The 19,860-nt window shown below is 55.3% G+C and overlaps 1 protein-coding gene across 3 annotated transcripts in view; it reads left to right on the forward strand.

Moving 5' to 3' along the window:
- The window catches only part of RIN3 (Ras and Rab interactor 3), a 124,422-nt gene that overhangs the window by 86,589 nt on the left and 17,973 nt on the right, over nucleotides 1-19,860 (forward strand). For 2 of the 3 annotated variants that reach the window (XM_045060423.1, XM_045060422.1), the window contains exons 5-7: nucleotides 1,774-1,865; nucleotides 9,327-10,886; nucleotides 13,056-13,364. In XM_045060423.1, the coding sequence (XP_044916358.1) occupies nucleotides 1,774-1,865; nucleotides 9,327-10,886; nucleotides 13,056-13,364 (1,961 nt within the window). Of the gene's footprint in view, nucleotides 1-1,773; nucleotides 1,866-9,326; nucleotides 10,887-13,055; nucleotides 13,365-14,322; nucleotides 14,807-19,860 lie in introns of those variants that run through there. The other variant, XM_045060424.1, reaches the window with a different exon arrangement.

The raw sequence follows: 19,860 nt of genomic DNA on the forward strand, positions 1-19,860 counted from the left end.
CATTATTCCATTTTTCAAATTTCTGTTTTTGTGAATGCTTTTTAAGGGACTTAATGGTACACACATACACATACACACAACCGGAGAGGCGCTCAATTTTTATTTGTATGGATAGCTTTTGTTTTGGGGGCTGTGATTCCCATCCCAGGTTGTGTCCATCAGGATCCCCTTGAGAGCTGGTGAAAAATATGGATTCTTGGGGCCCCTGGGTGGCTCAGTTGGTTAAGCGTCTGACTCTTGACTTCAGCTCAGGTCATGATCTCAGGGTGACTGGGATGAACCCCACACTGGGCTCTGCACTGACAGCACAGAGCCTGCTTGGGATTCTCTCTGTCCCCCTCTCTCTCTCTCTCTCTCTGTCTCTTTGTGTGTGTGTGTGTGTGTGTGTGTGTGTGTGTGTGTGTGTATGGATTCCTAGCCCACCCCCAGACCTGACCCTGGGAGCCCATGCACGTAGATCTGAGGATCTGCATTTTTAGCAGCCCTCCCATGGGATTCTGATCCAGCGTTAAGTACTACAAAGGTATTAATACCTACCCACATGCTGTGATACAGTCATCATCATCGTCGTCGTCGTCATAGTAGTAATAATATCATGTGACACAAAGCCTGAAAACACCCAGCTCAGTACCTGACACATAATACTCACTCAACAAACACTCTATCCTGTGGGTGCTTTGCCTTGGATCAGAAGAGGCAGCCCCTGGGTGAAGTGTTGAATTGGATGAAGTGTCAGGAAGTGGGGACAGATGAAGTCCTTGAACAACACTGGGTCATGGAGAAGGAGGGGTTCCATGGTACAGCCTCAAAGGATGTGTAGAATCTAAGTAGACGTGGTCGGGGGGAAGAAGGGGCCTTCCCTCTATGCAAAACTTAGAGGTGCGGCATAGCAAAGCATACTCCCTACAGGAAAATGAGCATGCCCTTTTGGGAGGCAGCCAGGAGGCCCCTGAGTACAAGAGAAGGGTCTGTGGTGCAGAAGCGAGGAGCCGGCGGGAGAGGCAAGGGGCAGAGCCAAGGCCAGGGAAGGCCGTGGACGCAGGGGTCCCAGGCTGGGGGTGGTCTGCAGCCACCACAATGGCATCTTGAGCAGCACACAGAGAAGGGGAGGTGAGATTGTCCTGGTGGTCAGGGGTGGGCACCAAATGAGCTGAGGGACTCTGCAGGCCATTACGACATACACAGTGACCGAGGAGCCGCTGGAAACCCTGCTGGCAGGCCAGAGAGCCAACCGGGTAAACTGAGGCAACACAGGGATAAATTGCACCATCCTTCAAAGTTAGAGATTGGGATAGTGGTGGCCTGAGTTGGGAATGAGCACTGAGGGTGCAGTCTGGGTCTAGGCCCGGCCTGCCCGGAGGGGCCGACTGGTAACCTTCACAGGGGAAGCCCGACTGTGTGCTCACTGCCCATCTCAGCGTGGACCCACAATGGTTAGCAGGCAGGAAGGGGTGGGTCACTACCCAGAATAGCACCAGTAGAGGAAACTTCCTGGGCTTCCCACAGGAAAACCAGGGAGAAGCCGTGACCCCCCCCCAAACTCCCAAGCACAGTCTCCCATTTCTCCGGGTCCCTCAGTGCTGGCACAGGACTAGAGCCGACTGGTTGCTCCCTCGGCCACAGGGCTCAGCTCCTGGGCCCCCAGGGAAGCTTCCAGTCTGCATGGAGACCCATCAGCCATCAGGGTTGCTTCCTTTATGGGCTGTGGGGCCAGGGAATGGACACATGGGTCCCTCTCCCCCACATGACCTCCGACCTTTCCTGTCTCCACAGAGATTTGCTGCCCTTCACGCTGAGGCTGCCCCAGGCCATCCTTGAGGCCCACAGCTTCACAGACCTCGAGACCATCTCCAACCTGGGCCTGGGTAAGTCCCCGCCGAGGTTCAGGCCAGGTGGCAGGGCTTTTGGCAATGGGGCCTCAGGACTGCTGCTCACCTATGCACGGGGGCAGCCCCTTGGGCTGAGGCCAAGCTGGATGCTGAGTCCCACCCAGCTCCCGTGGGACCACCCCTCTCCCTCCCCTGGCTGCTGAGCCCCCGTAGCCCGCAGACTCTCCGAGTTTCCGAAGTGGCACCTTTTCCAGCTACCCAGAAGGTCTGATGCGCAGCCGTATTGGGTCTGGGGGAGCCGGGGCCAGTCAGGACCAGCACAAGCTGACCCGCAGTCAGGACGTGGCTCTGGGAAAGGCCGAGCCAAACTCCCAGGCCTTTGTCCGCTGACTAGAGCTGGGCACCAGCCCTGCCGCCCCCCTGGGCTCCCCCGCTTCGCCAGAAAGAAGAGCGGCATGAACGTGACTGTGAGCTGAATGCGGGATGGGTAACAGGTTTGTAACTCACACATCCCAAGTGACGTCTCCTCTGAGGTCTAAAGTGGCATAATGACACTCTTCGGTGCTCCCTACTTGCTTGGCATTGTCTCGTGTAATCCTTGTGTCCCCATTTCAAAGACACAAAATCGGGGCGCCTGGGTGGCTCGCTCATTTAAGCATCTGACTCTTGATTTCGGCTCAGGTCGTGGTCTCACTGTTGGTGAGTTCAAGCCCCGCGTCGGGCTGAGCTGTCAGCACAGAGCCTGGCGCCTGCTTCCGATTCTTCTGTCTCCGCCTCTCTGCCCTCTCCTGCTCATGCGCACGCTCTCTCTCTCTCTCAAATTAAAAAAAAAAAAAAAAAAAATACAAAATCAAGTCTGACTGAGCACAGCCGAGAAGCTTGTCCAAGGTGGCCCAGGCAGAAGGAACAAAGCTGGGGTATGTGCCGAGGGCTTTCTGACTCCAAGAACGACCTCTCCACTGCCCCTCACCTGCACCCCATGGCCTTCACAGTAGGTTTGCAGCAAGCAGTCAGGGGCCAGTCCGAGGCCAAGTCAGCAGGGAAAGTGAGACGCACGGGCTGCATCTGGAGAGGTTTACTTCTGACGGGAGGGGTCTGCCTGCTCCAGCCCTCGGCCCCACAGTGGGGTTCAGGCCGTGCCGTGTGCGGGTCTCGGCCTACAAGTGACCAGTGTTGTGGCTGGACCGGCCCTTGTGGTTCTTATTACGTTTGCAAGACACCCTTCAGCAACAACCATCGGGAGACTTTGAAAAAAAATAAAGGTTTGTTAAGAGACTCTCTTAAAGATAGAGAACAAATTGAGGGTTGATGGAGGGAGGGGGTGGGGATGGGCTAGATGGGTGATGGGTACTAAGGACAGCCCTTGTTGGGATGAACGCTGGATGTTGTATGGAAGTGATGAATCATTGAATTCTACTCCTGAAACCAGTATTGCTCTGTACGGTAACTAGCTAGAATTTAAATAAAAATTTGAAAAGAAGAAAAAGAAAGGTTTATTGCTTACAAGACCTAGAAACTACATAGCACCCCTGGGGCCCCACAGTGAGGTCATGGGGAGAAAGCACATGTGGGCCGGGGGTTCTGCTTTTTTGGAGGTTGACAGTGGAAACCTAGGGTTTCACAGGCTCACTCTTAATTGGTGAATTTAAAACATGAGGGGGGATGGAGCGCCTGGGTGATTCAGTCAGTTAAGCTTCGGACTCTTGATTTCAGCTCAGGTCATGATCCCAGGGTCACGGGATGGAGCCCCACTCCCACTCTGGGTGTGGAGCCTGCTTGAGATCCTGTCTCTCCCCCTGCCCCTTCCCTGCTTATGCATGCATGGGTGTGTGAGCTCTCGCTCTCTCTCGCTCTCTCTCTCTCTCTCTCTTTCAAACAAACTATGAGAGGGAAATTTAATGTGCAGGAAGAGAGAAAATAAAAGTGGCCCAAATGGTCAGCTGTCTAAATCAACCAAGATCTCTAGAACAAAGGAGCCTCAGTGGAGGAAGGCCGCCTGGCTGTTATCTAGTCTTGTGACTGGCGACGTGTTTATTCAAAATACCGTTGAAGGATGCCCCTTTGGAATGGATACCTCAGCAATTAAAGCTTAAGTCAGGCACTTAGATTGTGAAAAGAAAAAAAAAACTGGTAGGGATTACACAACAGGCAGGTGTCCAGGGGCTCCCCAAAGGTTTTGCTCACCTGGAGGAACATGGCTGCCCCCGCTAAACCCTAGACACACACTGTGTTTAAAAGAATCTGGAAGAGACAAGCCCTTCTGTCCTGGGAGTGCTCGACCTCAGGCACCTTATGGAAGTGGAGAAGAGAGGTTGCCGTCTGGGAGGACAGTGGCATTTCAGATTCGTCTGTCAGCACCTGCTTCCCTGAGAAGCGAATTGAAATGGAACCCGGGTGCGCGGCAGCCTGGGAACTGGAGGGTTCTGGTCAGACCTGGCGCCCCCTAGAGGCTGTAATGCAAAGCAAGGCCTCCAGAATCCACTTTTCCCTGTGGCCAAGGAAGGGTTAACTTTTCAGGCCATGCCCAGAATGGACAGAGACCCAGAGCCCAAAGTGCACATGCCTTCATAGGCCAGAGGTGCCTCTGAGATGGGCAGCTGTAGGCCTCCCGACCTTCACCCGTAACGATGATACCAAATATGCAGGGAGCAGCTTTGCCAAGAGCCCGGAGCGCCGGGCACTGTGCCCCCAGCATCTCATTGTTCCAGGCAAGGCATTCTCGTGACAAAGACCTGAAGCCCCCTCAAACTGGCAGAGATGAAAGGTGACTTCGTGAAGGGACACTGAGGAGTCTCCAAGAAACAGAGCAAAAGGCCAGCCAGGCTTTGCGGGCAGCAGCAGCTGCCTCGCTGGCTTCCTCCCTAACCGCGGGTCCCTGCTCCCCAACAACACCCCCTGCCTCCCCCGGGCCGGGCTCTGGTGCCAGCCTCATGCCACCCGCTGACCTTGCAGTTGGAAGAAGTTGTGAGGCTGTGTGTTTCCTCCTATCACCAAGTGTCTGCAATATAATTTTTTTGGCATTCTACTCACTTTTTACACAGTGAGTAGAATGTGATAAAAATCCAATTCCCAGCAAAGCCCTGGTACTCAGGCAGGGGTGATGTTGCCAAGACAGAGATATTTATTTGCAGGGTCAGCACCACGTGGTGGCCCAGAGCGGGTGCTTGTAGCTCATGAACTGATGTAAGAGAGTCCAGGTTTGGCCTTGGAAAGGCTGGCGTTTAATAGGAAGCCAGGCTGCAGAGGGGTTGTCTTGGGGCCGCAAAGCTGACATGGGGATTAAACTGCATGCATTTGATTCTTAGCACAAGGGGAACCTAGAGCAAGTACTTAATGGCAACCAGGGGTCAGATTTGTAGAGGTTCTCAGACACGCTTGCAATCTATATATGCTTAATATATTTTTTAAAGTGTATTTATTTATTTTGAGAGAGAGAGAGAGCACAAGTTGGGGAGGGGCAGAGAGAGACAGTGGAGGAGAGAGAGAATCCCAAGCAGGCTCTGAGCTGCCAGTGCAGAGCCCGACACGGGGCTCAAACTCACGAACTGCAAGATCATGACCTGAGCTGAAGTCTGATGCTTAACCGACTGAGCCACCCAGGAACCCGCTATGCTTAATATTTTTAAAATATGTTCAGAGAAAGCACATGTTCTGTAGCTCTCCCACATTTGCATGTAATTTGCTTTTTCCTTTACATTATACAATGTGAAATTTCCTAGTTATTAAAAATTCAGTGAAAAGTCACGTGTGAATGACTGTCCAACAGCCTATCTTGGGGATGCCACAGAAACAGTGATTCGCTGAACTCGGAGGACTTTCAGGCTGTTTCCATGACATCTGGACTGCTTTGCTGCGTTTACTCATCCCCTCTCTGCCCTGCCACGAGTCCGCCCCCCCCCCCCCGCCCAAGGGTGAAACCTTTACCATCTTTGCCCTCAGAGCCTACAGCCCAGGACCCGGCCTGGCCTGGCCCAGCCCCTCTGAGGATCGTAGGAGTGGGCACCTGGTGAGAGGCGTCCCCGGCCGAGCTGTAGGATGCTACAGGGCCGGCAAAGCGCCCGCCTCAGTCTGCAGCAGCCCAGAGGCCGTGAAGATACGGGTGCTCAGGGGATCTCCGGCCGCTGAGCCAGGGCTTGGCGGGATGCCAACCACTGGCATTGCACGACAGTGTTCCGGTTCTCCTCTGGCCTTGGCATTCTGCAGGCTACAGAGAAAGTTACCTACTTCCTTTTTTTTTTCCAGCACAGAGGCCTGTGCTGCTGCTGTGGTTCCCTAACAGGCCCCCAGACCCTAAGATACAGGTCCTCGGGTCCCAGCTTCCCCCCACCCCCAGAGTGGCCTTGGCCCTGAGGCCTCTGCTCTGCCAGAGCGTAGCCACCAGGCCTAGCTTAGGGGCAGGGGAGCAGTCCTTAGTCACCCAGGCCCGGGGCCCGTCGTTCTGAACCCCAATGTCTGTTCCTGTCAGAATCTACATCTGAGTGGTGGAAAATGTGTCCTTTTTTTTTTTCTTTTTTTTTCTTCTGTGCATGATGGACCCACCTGGCTATGCTGAGGCAGGCTGTCGACCTGAGTCGTGACAGATAGTATGAGTTGGCCAGGTGGGGAGGTTAGGAAAAGAATTCCAAGCAGAGGGCACAGCATTAGCCAAGACCTTAAGGTGGGCAGCCCGTGACACATCCAGGAAGAAGCGAGTGGGTGAAGTTGGAAAAGATGCGCAGTGCCAGATCCCATAGGCCTCGAATGCCAGCCTGAAGGGCTGGCAGCGAGTTCTTCAGAGAACTCGGTTAATGTCTGACTCTTGATTTCTGCTCAGGTCATGATCTCCCGGTTAGGGGGATGGAGTCCCACATTGCGCTCTGCACTGACAGCACAGAGCCTGCTTGGGATTCTCTCTCTCCCTCTTTCTCTGCCCCTCCCCTGCTTGCCCATTCACGCGCTCTCGCTCTCGCTCTCTCGCTCTCTCTCTCAAAATAAACCAACATTAAAAACAAAAGTAAAGGGTCGGCAGTGATTCTGAACAAAGAGCAACCAAGCCCAGCATGGTGTCCCAAGGAGGAAACTGGATGGGGCTGTGGGCAGGCTATGGCCACGATCTAAGACAGCAGTGACGAGAACGTCCAGGCATCGGTGACAGTTGTGTTCACCATCTAGCCTATGACCACCATCTTCACCCAAAGGAAGGTCTTCAGAGAACTTGGTGGTGAGCATCAGGGACCTCAGCTCACATGTGGGGCGGCTGCCAGTTCACCCTTGAGCCAGACTGGCTTCTCTTTGCTGGGAATTCTTCCAGACGAGATGACTCTCTACTGGTCCTGTGTAGTCAGGGCACGGTGCTTCCGATGCTCGCCTCTCGGGGCCAGAACATCTGTGTGCTTGGTGTGAAGCACCCCGGGGGAGCGGATCAGTCACGGCAAGGTCAGTAGCTGCCCAAGAGAGCCAAGTGCAGGGCCCAGACGGTCGTGAGGAGCATCCCACCCCGGACGTGAGAGAGCCCAGAGGCTCCCGTCCACCCCGGGCACCCCATGTCCTCAGGCAGTGGCTGTGATGTACGCAGGGCTTGGCAGATGGGGAACGGTCACGTGAACGTCTGTCGCCCTTGTTACTGTGGAGACAGCTGGCCGCGACACTCAGGATGCCCGACACGGGGTCTCTGCCCAGGACGGGGCTGAGCCGGGAGCCCTGCTCTCCTTCCTGATGCACACACTCGCTTTCAGTCAGTGTCCCGGCAGCCCCATCGTCCTGCCAGCCATCTTGTGGTGGCCTCTTTCTTTTGCCCTCAAGAGGCTGTTGTGTTCTTACCACATCGCCAGTTCTGGGGTGCACACCACCCTATCACTCTGACCCCGGAAAGTGTCGCAAGTTCCTACGAAGGAAGGCACACACCACGGGGGGTGAGCACACAGGCTTCAGAACTAGCCTGACCTGGTTCAAATCCCAGTTCCTCCACTCACCAACCTGTGACCTTGGGCAGTTGTTGAATCTCTCTGGGTCTCTCATCTTCGTGTGATATGGGGACAATATTAGGACTCACACCGGAGGCCTGTGGTCAGGTGTCAGTGGGATGGTCCGTGTAAAGCAAGTGGCCCACACAGCCAGAACCCAAGACGTGTTTGCACCTGTTATTGTTCTTGATGTTATTTTTGGTACTTTTCTTACCGATGAATCCCTCCCAGAAGGTAAGAGCTCTAGGACGGGAGGCTGGAGGCCTGGCCCCATCGTTAACAAGGGACGGTGCACTATCAGTGTCTAACATTAACAGGCTGAAAAAAAATTTTTTTCGAAAAGAGTGGGCGCCTGGGTGGCTCAGTCGGTTGAGCATCCGACTTCAGCTCAGGTCAGGATCTCGCCGTGTGTGAGTTCGAGCCCCACATCAGGCTCCCTGCTGTCAGCACAGAGGCTGCTTCGGACCCTGTCCCCCTCTCTCTCTCCCCCTCGTCTGCTTTCTCTCTCTCTCTCAAAAATAAACAGACTAGAGTCCCCGCTGTTATCCAGGAGGAGCAGCTGGAGTGAGTCTAGCGTGGCCTGCAGACCATCTGAAATTGTGCTCAAAACATTGTGCCCCTGTGCCCTTTTTTGAAGGAGCCCAAGCTTCTCTCAGATTCTCCACAGGGCTTGGTACCCAAGGACTCCTGAGCTAGCCAACCCCCCGTGCCCTTTCAGCTGGGACGTTCCAAGCCCGTTACCCAGAACAAGCCTGGCGTGGACCAACCACATCTAGATCGGGCCGGGCCTGCGTTGGTGGTCACGGCCGTGGGCTGTCCGTGAGGGGTGGGTCAGGAGAGAGGCATGTGCTGGAAGCCAGCCAGCAGTGGAGGATCCCCTGCTTTCTGACCCATCCCCTTCACCACACACACACACACACACACACACACACACACACAGATACACAAATGCAGGGCGTGGGCCATTTTCCTATTTTAACACGGAGATTGACAGAAGCATTCTGCAGTGGGCCGGTGTCCCCCATTTGGATGGTCAGGTCTGAGTTCACAGGCCACGGTGTGTCCTTCGTTCTCCCTGCGCACAACCAACCGTGGTGGCCGGGACAGGCCCAAAGCCCCTTCCCTGTGGGGACCTCCGTTCTAAAGATGACCAGGCAGAGGCCTGGTAAGGTCACGTCACCTGCCCCAGGGCACCCAGCTGGTTGGCTGCAGACCTCCTTGCCTTCTGTCCCCCCACCCATGCCTGCACCCCGATCCATTGGTGCCCTCTGTGGGGGGCTGTCTCACTCCAAGGGGCAGAACTGGAGCCCTGCCTGCCACCGCCGTGTCCCAGCCCCACCCCAGCAGCGCCTGGGAGGATCAAGCCGGGCTTCCCCTCTCGAGGCAGGAAGTGGTGGGAGAGGTTTAAAACAGCCCAGGAGGGGAAACAGCCATCGGAGCAGTGAAGCAAATGCTGTGACCGGCCCTGCCCCCCCACCCCGCCCACTGACGCCATCGGGCAGGTAGGGGGCCCGGCCTTGGGACTGACCAGCCTCTCCCTCTCTCGTTTCTGCAGGCTTCTGGGACTCCTCGCTGAACCCCCGGCGAGGAGGTGGGAGCCCAGCGGAGCCCCCGAGAGACCTAGCCCCCGGAGCACCGCCAGCCTCCAGCCTCAAGTCCAGCGCCCATTACGAAAACTGCTCATGTGAAATCGAGCTGTCCGTAGGAAATGACCGCCTGTGGTTTGTGAATCCTATTTTCATCGAGGACTGCGGTGGCGGTGCCCTGCCTGCCGACCAGCCACCCCCCGAGAGCTGTCCCTCACGCCCGTTGCCTCCCACCTCCAAGTGGGCCCCTCGCCGCCCAGCACCCCCTCCCCCGGCACCCCCTCTCCATCCTTCCGGCCCCCTCCGGCCTCCTCCAGCCCCTGCTCCTGCTCCTGCTCTGGCCTGTCCTTTGCCCGCTTCCCCCCCAGTGGCTGCTCCCCCGCCTCCAGAGCCCCTTCCTCCCACGCCCCCAGCCTCTGCCCCCCACCCTGCGCCCCATGCCCCAGGCCCCCCAGACCCTCCAAGCCAGCCACCCATGGCAGCCTGTGAGAGGTCTCCACGCCCTCCCACAGGCCTGGGCCCCCTCAGGGAGGAAGAGGTGAAGCCAGGGCCGCCCCCTAGCCCCTTGCCGCAGACCCCTGCCCCTCCGACACCCGTGAAGAAGAACCTCCCGGCGGCTCCTCCCAGACGCCGCATCTCTGAGAAGGTCTCCCTGGAGGACCAGAGTGCAGGGAAGGCGGACAGGGGGATGGCAGCAGAGGGGGACCAGCTGGGTCTTTGTAGGGCATCCACACTCAGCCTGCCTCCCCGGGGGACTTCAGACAGTCCTGGGGAGCGGCCTCCGAGGACCAAAGAGCAAGGTCAGGAAGCGGTGGCCAAGGCCAGTGATCCGGGCAGCATGCCAGAGCCGCCGAGGAAGATCCGGCAACCCCCAGTCCCGCCCCCCAGGAGGAGACGGATCTCCCAGCAGCTGGCCTCGGGCCTCGCGAGCCCCTCGGAGAGCACGGAGCCTCCCACGAAGGAGGAAGCCCGTGAGAAACCCACACCCGGTCCGTCCAGAGGAGGCCAAAGCCCCGACCCCCAGACCAGGACTCAGAGCCCGCACGCCCAGACCGGTGCCCGACCCCAGAGCTCTCCAGAGTTCAAGGGCTCCCTGGCCTCGCTCGCGGACAGTTTGGGAGTGCCCGCCTCGGCCACAGACCAGGACTCCTACTCCACCAGCAGCACGGAGGAGGAGCTAGAACACTTCGGCAGCTCCGGCGGGAAGAAGAAGCCCTCGGCGGTCCTGGGCAAGGCACGCCACCGCCTCAGCTTCGCGAGCTTCACCAATGTCTTCCACGCCTTCCTCTCCAACAACCGCAAGCTGTACAAGAAGGTGGTGGAGCTGGCCCAGGACAAGGCCTCGTACTTCGGAAACCTGGTGCAGGACTACAAAGTTTACAGCCTGGAGATGATGGCACGCCAGACCTCCAGCACGGAGATGCTGCAGGAGATCCGCACCATGATGACCCAGCTCAAGAGCTACCTGTTGCAGAGCACCGAGCTCAAGGCCCTGGTGGACCCCACCCTGCACTCCGAGGAGGAGCTAGGTCAGTCCCGGGCAGGGGGGCCGGGCGCGGGCAGCAGGGAGGGCCGATTCCAGACAATCCACCCTTTCCGTGAACGAACCCCTCTGCCGTTCCGAGTTCTGCCCTTGGGCCAGGTAGACGGTGGGAGAACCCCAGCCACATACGAGGCCGGCGGGACCTCCCCGCGCCCCCTGCCCCCCCAGGTGCTCCTGATTTTCTTAGGGAGACGAGTCACGAGGAGCAGTTGGAGGCAAGAGGTACAAACAAACGTGGCTGCGGAGGGCCAGAGCAGTCTCCGCGGGTCTGGTGGCTCTCAGAGATGCCGGGCCCCCAGAGGGCACGGGCCACAGCCCTCTCTCGTTTTGTGGATGTAGATGAAGAAAGGACTCGGCCCAGCTCCCACGGGAGCCAGAGGCTTCGGGGGAAGCTAACCGCCAAGTCCCTGCCTTCGGGTCACCGCTTCTCTAGCCGCTCTGCTCTGGGGCAGTGGGGTCGTGATGCGGGCCTGGAAGGACGGGCAGCAGTGGGCTGAGGTGGACCGGGGCGGCCGCGCGTCCTGTCGCACAGGCTGGAGAAGCAAAGGGGAAGAAGGAGGTGTGATGAGGAGGGCAGATAGCTAGGACCAGCACCAAACCCAGACATGGGCCAGGCCCAGGCCTGCATGGAAGGAAGGCGTTATCTGGATCTCTCCTGAGACTCAACCACGAGAGCGTGGGTCCCTCCCTTGTCCCCCAGGGATAGGGCAGCTCAGGTGTGTTCTTAGATAGACAGGACCTGGGGGCCTCCCCTTACTAGGCAATAGTCGAGACCCTCCCTGCTCCCTGGGGATGGGGTGGAGCTAAAAAGACTTCCCAAGAACATTTCCCTACTGTCACCCGAAGCAGCCACGGTGGCAAGTAGCCATGGGTTCAGATCCTTGCTCAGCCCCACCTAGCTGTGACCCAACCATCAGAGCCCGAGCTGGTCCATCTGCAGAGGGGGCTGGTCATGACGTGTAGGCTGCAGAGTTGCTGTGAGAGCAAAGCTGACTAAATCCCATTCCAGTAGCTGATCGGGATGCCTCTTGCATAAGATGACATTTGAACAACGAATAGGTCATGTAGATAGCTGTGGAGTGACTTCTCCAGGCAAAGGAAGTCGCAGGTGCTAAGGCCCTGAGGCAGGAGCAAGCCTGGCAGGTTGGCAGAAAAGCAGGGAGGCCGGGGGGGCTGGAGCAGCATAAGCACAGGGGACCTAGCAAGGTGATGAGTGAGAACAGATCACGGGGGAGACTTCTAAGCCACGGGGAAGACATTGGCTTCTACTGTGCATGAGATGGGAGCCATTGGAGAGTTCTGAGCATGGGAATATCATGATCAAACATGCCTTAGCAGGATTGTGCTGGTTGCTGTGCCGAGAATGGATAAAAAGGGGCCAGGGCAAGAGGCTACTCACATAACTCAAGCAAAAGAGAGCCCAGGTTGAGGTGGTAGCCATGGGAGTGGTAAGAAGTTAGATTCTGGATATACTGTATTCCTGAAACTAGAGTCAAGTGGATTTGAGAATTCAAAGAGAGACATCAAAAATAATTCTACCAGGGGCACCTGGGTGACTCAGTCGGTTAAGCATCCAGCTTTGGCTCAGGTCATGATCTCAAGGTTCATGGGTTCAAGCCCTGCTTCAGGCTCTGTGCTGACAGCTTAGAGCCTGGAGCCTGCTTCGGATTCTGCCCCTCTCCCACTGCCATTCTCTCTCTCCCTTCCTCTCTGTCTCTCTCTCTCAAAAATAAACATTTAAAAAAAAAAAAAAAAGATTTCTACCAAACATTTACTGGGCACCCAGGCCCTCCGCGTACAACTGCACAGGTTGTATACTGCACAACTCCCATGTAAACAGTGCCCTCTGAAGTTGTACATTGGTAGGCAACCCTGTGAGAGTTTAATCAGTACCATGCCCTATGAAAAGCGTCAGGATATAAGGTTTCAGTCCCAGACACTGCGCCAGTGTCTTGGCAGTGTGGCTTTCTGTTGAAGGTACTACACTGTCCTATGTGTCAGAACTGCAGGGCATAACTGCTGGGGCATCGAGTGTGTCCTTCCAGGGACAAGGAGATGGGGACACCACACTGTTGAACACTAAAGCCTGCTGGTAGGATCCCGGCCGCTGGGCTGGGTTCCTCACCGTCCCGCTCTTGCCCCCCCCCCCCCACAGAAGCGATTGTGGAGTCTGCCTTGTACAAGTGCGTCTTAAAGCCATTGAAAGAAGCCATCAACTCGTGTCTGCGTGAGATCCACAGCAAGGATGGCTCGCTGCAGCAGCTCAGGGAGAACCAGCTGGTGATCCTGGCCACCACCACCACCGACCTGGGCGTGACCACCAGTGTGCCGGAGGTGCCTATCATGGAGAAGATCCTGCAGAAATTCACCAGCATGTACAAGGCCTACTCGCCGGAGAAGAAGATCTCCATCCTGCTCAAGACCTGTAAGCTCATCTATGACTCCATGGCCCTCGGCAACCCAGGTAGGTGAGCAGGCGGAGGAGCCGGGCTAGGGGCTCTCTCTAGGAACAGCACTATTGTTCGGTCTCTGACCCCCGCCCCGTCAAGGACTCCGGAGCCCTTAGCAGGCGCCGGGGAGGCCTTTCCAGGTCCAGAGCCCTGTTGGGGCAGGACGAGGCATGGCCGAGTGGAACCCCGGGCACCTCTCCAGCATTACCTGGGGATCAGGAGGGGGCCAGGATTAGCTGCCACGATAGAGGACGGCACACAGGCCATGCTCAGTGTGTGTGTTGATCAGGAGAAGGTGCTATATTCGTGTCCTATGGCTGCCGTCACAAAGGGCCATACACGAGGTGGCTGAAACAGCACCAATTGATGGTCTCATGGTTCTGGAGGCTGGAAGTTCAAGATCAAGCTGTGGGCAGGGTCATGCTGCCTCTGAAGGCTCTGGAGAAGAGTGTGTTCCAGACCTCTCTTCTGGTAGCTTCTGGTAGTTCTTGGCTTGTGGCAACACGCTCCAGTCTTCACACGACATTCTCCCTGTGTGTGCGTGCGTGCGTGTGCGTCCAAACTTCCCCATTTTGCAAGGGCATCAGTCACATTGGATCAAGGGTCCTCCCTACTCTGGTATGACCTCATCTTAACTGATGACATCTGCAACGGCCCTGTTTCCAAATAAGGTCACACTCCTAGATACTGAGGGTTAGGGCTCCAACGTACGAATTTTGGAGGGACTCAGTTCAACCCACAACAGCCACCTCAAGCAGTTAGGATTTATTGTTTGCTCATGAGGAGGTTTGGCACTTATGCTGATCTGGTCGGGCGTGCCCGGGCTTGTCTGGGCTGGCTCATGGGTCTGTGGTCAGAGGGGTTGTTTGGAGGCTGGCTGGGCTAGGGCGGCCTTGCTCATATGTTGGGGGGCTGAGTGGCTGTTGACTGGTCTGGAATGCAGGTTACTGGGCCATGCTTCTCTTTCTCCAGCAGGTGAATCTGGGCCTGTACCCATCACTGTCACTGGGGTCCAAGAGAGCAATTGAAGCCTGCAGGGCCTCTTAGGACCTGGGTTGGACTGGCACAACACCACTCTGACATTTCACTGACCTATTTAGTCACAAGACTGGCTCAGATTCAAGGGGCAAAGGACTAAACTCTCTTGATAGGAAGAGCTGCAAAGTAACATTGCAAGGGGGTACAGATGTAGGGAAGGGAATATTGGGACCATTTACAATCCGTTTACCACAGCACTCCTCTAGCAGACAAGAACAGGCATTATTGCAGCATGGTGTATGCCTTGGTGAACAGAATGATGGCTGGATTTTATCCCCCGATCACCTCTTCAGCTGGATGCCCTTGTGCAGTGAGCAACCTGTGTGCCCGTACATGACAGCCGTGGTAATAGAGAGCAAAAGGATTGTTACCTTTGTTGTCACACAGACGTGGGTTTAAATTTCTGATCTGTCGCTTACTCTCTTTGTGACCTCGAATAATTAACTTCACCCCTTAAAGCTCAGTTTCTTCACCCAAGGAAGCTGTTTTACAAAGGGGAAACTCAGACCCCTAATGGTTCAAAAGCCATACTCAGTCACTTATGAATATTAGAAGCAACATATAAAATGACATGTAAAATGTCAACCTCAATGCGCAGGACCTAACAGACCCAACAAATGGTGGCTGTTTTAGGGGAGGGATTCTTTCCATCTACCTTGGAGAAGAGCAGGCCCGTTTGGCCATAGGCCAGCAAAAAGCAATTGAGGGATGGTGCAAGGTCCCCTTCCCCTAGGAAAGCTCCCTCATAGGCCTGGTACTGGCCACCATTCCAGGTTGGAGTCACTCTTTGGGGTTAAATTGACTTGTGTCCCATTGCTGTCATTAGAACGAACACTGTTCCCTCTAAGCAGATACCATGTTCAGTTAGAGCCGTTAGAGCCGCGCCTTCACCATTTAGCATAACGTTGGAAATATGACTGGAAAAGAGACCCTGGTAGTGGGGACAGTATGGCAAAGTGGAGGTTTCCTTATCGTGGGGCGGATGTCAGACTTTGAGACCCAGCGTCCTGTGCAGTCCGGACCCCAGAGAGCAGTCCAGCATGTGAACTCCACAACCAAGTAAACTCCTTAAAAATCCCCAAGGAAATAAGGTGAGGGCAGCAAGCAGCCTTCAGAACCCCGAGCTCTCAATCAGAGTTCGACGTGCTTGGTCCCGAGGGTGTGGGGCCCTGGGAAAGTATCCGGTGTGGCTCACGGCAGCAATGTGGAACGGAAGGTTAAGACCCTGTTGTCAGGTGGCAAGGGGCCGGCCAGGACCTTCTCAGTCCTTCCCAGAGCCAGGCTACCCCAGATGTGCAGCAACTGGGGAGGAGAGCTCCGGGTGTCCTGCCCAGTGTGGGCAGGGAGGAACAGTACAACCGGATCGAACCAGAGAGGAGCCAGAGCCCCGCAGGACCCTTTGCTGGGAGCAGCCTCAGAGAGAGAACAGAGAGGCTGGCCTGGGACCTCAGAGGCATGTGGTCGGGAAAGATCCAGGTTTCCTTCCCAGCTATGTGACTGTATCCTGGCTACATAGGTGCTTGGAGCCTTAGTTTACCCCTGTGTTAAACGGGCACAGCCCTTATGGGGCCATCACGAGATGTAATTAAGTCTGTAAAGTTACATCTAGCCCAGCGGCTGTCACTTAATCAGGGCAATTACCTTCCCTGTCTGAACTCCTCATTTGGGGAATCATTTCTCCCGGGGCCGCGCCGAGGCTCGGGGTAAAATCCGAGCTAAGGACTCTGCAGACCCTGAGACGTTATCAGGGAGACGGTCTGGGGCCTGAAGGGGACAGTTCCATTCCCAGTAAGTCCTGGTTTACTCAGAAGCCTTGGGCTTTCTGCAGTTGTTTTAAACACCCTATCTCTTGCCAGTGACTTCAAACACCATGATTCTTGCTGATGGTGAATTTACTCACTCAGACCTTACCAGAGACCAGGGAATGGGGGAAGGAATAGCTAATGTCGAGGGAGAAGGAAAGGAAAGAAAGGCAGTCGCTGGAGAGGATGTGCCCAGGCGAGGCACATGGACGAACAGAGAGGAACGAGGACGCTCAGAGTTTCCCTGTCCTCGCGGGAGGGAGGCTGGACTCTTCTCCGCTGATTCAGAAGCCAGCTCCAGGCAGGGAAACTCTGAGCCCAGAAATTCAGGCCAGGGCCGGGGCTCCGTGGGAAGATTTCCCCGCTGGGAATAAATGACTCTCTCGTCAAGGAGCAGTGTGTTCCCCTCCCGCTGCTGGGGGAGCACTGGGCTGTGAGCCCGCGGGCTTCCAATCTCACCTCTGCCATTAGCAGGCTGGGGCTGCCCCGCTCCGAGCCCCGGCTTCTTCACCTGGGAGGAAGCAGCTTCTGCCAAGAAGAGCGGGGGCTTTGGCCCCGTTCATAGACCTGGGTTTGAACTGTAGCTTCAGTGCTGTAGCCTTGGACGTGAATCTCATGGGGCCTCTGCATGCATATGAAACAAGGATGATAAGACCTGCTAATCAGGTTGTCATGCAGGAGCGGGGAGAACACCTAGAAGGCAGCTGGATGTTTTCCATCCAGGAGGGACTAATCTCCTAGGGACTAATCATCTCCTAGAACCTTGGTTTTCTCACTCATAAAATGGGTCTGGGAATGCCTCTCAGGGCTGTTTCGAGGACCAGATGCAACCAAATACTTGTGTGAGTGTCTGACATGTTAGGATGCGGGAATGGCTGCTGCCTCCCCACCACCCAGTGGTCTCCATGCTGGGTTCCAGGAGGCACCCCAGGGGCCACCAAGGGGACACAACACAGGCTGGGCCACGACCTTGTTTGTCCCACATGGGATTGTGTTTGCAATAACCAGTTCTGCTGCTAAATATTTTAGCTTTTAAAACTTCCATTTGGAAATGGGTTCAGACTTCACAAAGCTTGAGAATAGAAATACTACACTAAAATAAGAACATCCAGGGGTGCCTGGGTGGTTCAGTCAGTTAAGCGTCCCAATTTGGCTCAGGACATGATCTCCCGGTTTGTGGATTCAAGCCCCGCGTCGGGCTCTGTGCTGTCAGCTCAGAGCCTGGAACCTGCTTCCGATTCTGTGTCTCCTTCTCTCTCTGCCCCTCCCCTGCTCTCGCTCTGGCTCTCTCTCTCTCTCTCCCTCCCTCTCTCTCTCTCTCTCTCAAAAATAGATAAACATTTTTTAATAGGAACATCCACATACCCTTTGTGGATTGTTAACATCTTGTTTCATTGGCTTTATCACTTAAACACTCTCTGTGCATACATAGTGTTCTTCCGGAATCATCTGAGCTTAAGTTACTTACATCTTGGCCCTTTACCCCTAGATACTTTTCCTTAGAAAACAGTATCAGGGACATTCCCTTGCATAACGACAGTAAAGTTGTCTGCTTTGTAAATTCACGCTGATACAATATTTTTACCTCGGCCACCCTCTGTATTCCGGGTTGTCACTGGAGCTAATAAGGTCCTTGCTGGCTCTTCCTCTTCCCGTTCGGGATCCGGTCAGGAGTCAGGTATCACAATTAGCTGTCATGTGTCTCTTACCTCCTTTAACCTGCAACATTTCCACAGCCTTTCTCTCTTTGCTTTTTTATGACATTGATGTTTCGCAGGAATACGGGTTTCCCTCCCACCACCCCACCCCCTCACCGTTGGTTCTTTTTGATGAAAGTTCCTCATTTTGTGTTTGTCAGATGTTTCCTCATGATTAGATTGAGGTTATGCACTTGCAGCCAGATCCCGACTGACTCTTAAATTCTCTTCTGACTTCGACATTCTGCGATCTTAGGACCCGGCCCCCTATCCCCAGACACTCAGCCGACACCTCCCTCCTGCCAGATGCTTCCAGAGGCTTGCTGCTCAAAAGTGTGGCCCGCAGACCAGCAGCCCTGCATGGAAGCTCTGGGAGCTATCGGTGACCCCGTGGAGAGGCACACTCCAGCTTGGGTCCCGCCTACCTCTACCACTGACCCACTCAAAGCCGAAAACAGCCCTTCCCTCCCACCCCACCCCCACCCCAGCCCCCTCATCTCCAGGGAAGAAGCCCCACCTGCCTACCTCTGACATGACACTGGCCATAGCCTGTGGTGTCCCTGTGGCCTGGATGCTGGCAAGGCCCACTGGCGCTCAAAGAGAAGGACTGAACTTGGAGACGTCTGAGTTAACTGGCCGGGCCGTCTTTCCCAGAAGGGTTATTGTTCTTTATGCCCAGCGTTCAAAAGGACCAGGATTTGAAGCCAACAGTTCCTCGCTCCAAAGCCTGTGCTTTTGTGACTATAGGCAGCAGCCAGCCTAGGGACAGATCCCAAGGCTCCTGAATCCCAGTCACGTGCTTCCTCTACGGTGGCAAGTTTAGGGGCCCGAGTCAGGCAGAGCAGGTGTTCGTGCAGACAAATGGCTCTGGGTAAGCTTGGCCCTCCATCCTGCAGCAAGGACTTCGCGAGGCTTGGGGAGAGCAGCCAGAACTTCTAGAATCATTTCTCCTGTTGCTTCCACCAACAAGCTCTTCCCACCTTCTCAAAGTCTAAGAACCTTCTCAGTGTCGAAGAACAGGGCTGGCCCCGCCATTGAGGAGAAATAGATTCAAGCCCGAGAGCCCCGCCCCAAAATGCAAGAGGGAGGAAGGAGGGAGGAGTGTGGTGTGTACGTATGCGGGGCGCTTTCTAAAAGAACAGAAAGAACCTTCTTTTGATGGAGAGCAGGCAGCAGGAGGGGGGCAATGACGGCCAAGAGGTTGCCTTTTTTCTGTGCCTTCAGTAGTCCGTGTAAACACCCCGATGCCATGCCGCACGAGATGGAACCTGGCCCCTGACCCTGGGGGAGGGGTGTCCAGCAGCCAGGTGTTTGGATGTAAGGGCCAAAGGGGTGGTGGTCTGAGGGTCCTGGAGCCCCTCTAGCCCCTCACCATTCACCCCACTCGCAGACATCGCAGAGCCAGCTGGGAATCTATAGCTGGTTCAGGTGGGGGCAGAGGCTGCGAGGGCAGACCCCGGGGAGCCTGTGACATTGACCACGGGTCAGGGGGACACAGAGGGAGGTCAGGCTCTTGGGTTTTTTTTTTAATCTATGTTAAAAAAAAAAAAGTCTCCTCCGATTTCTGATACAGAAGTCACTAATAATGTTTGTTGTTGAAAAAAGATGATGAGTATCTTGTTGGATTTCTTTTTGGTCTTCTTGACAGAGATATAGATAGGTAGATAAATAGGTCATTAGTTAAGGAAAATACTTGCTGCTATATTCGGTAACATATTGCTATATATTATATATATATCGCTATGTATTATAGCTATGTTGCTAATCCCCGCAATCTCTTACCCAATAAAAGTGCATTTCTCACTCATGTAAGTCCAAGCAGATGGAGAAGGGGGGGCGGGGCTCTGCTGCATGGAGTCATTCAGGGATCCAGGCCGAGGGAGACTGTCTGAATCCTCCTGGGCATTGACATCCAGGTGACAGAGAGAGAGAAAGAACACAAGGGCCAGGCCTGGAAGCAAAGCACAACCTTG

The sequence above is a fragment of the Felis catus genome, chromosome B3 (genome assembly GCF_018350175.1).
Source record: "Felis catus isolate Fca126 chromosome B3, F.catus_Fca126_mat1.0, whole genome shotgun sequence".
Taxonomy (NCBI): domain Eukaryota; kingdom Metazoa; phylum Chordata; class Mammalia; order Carnivora; family Felidae; genus Felis; species Felis catus.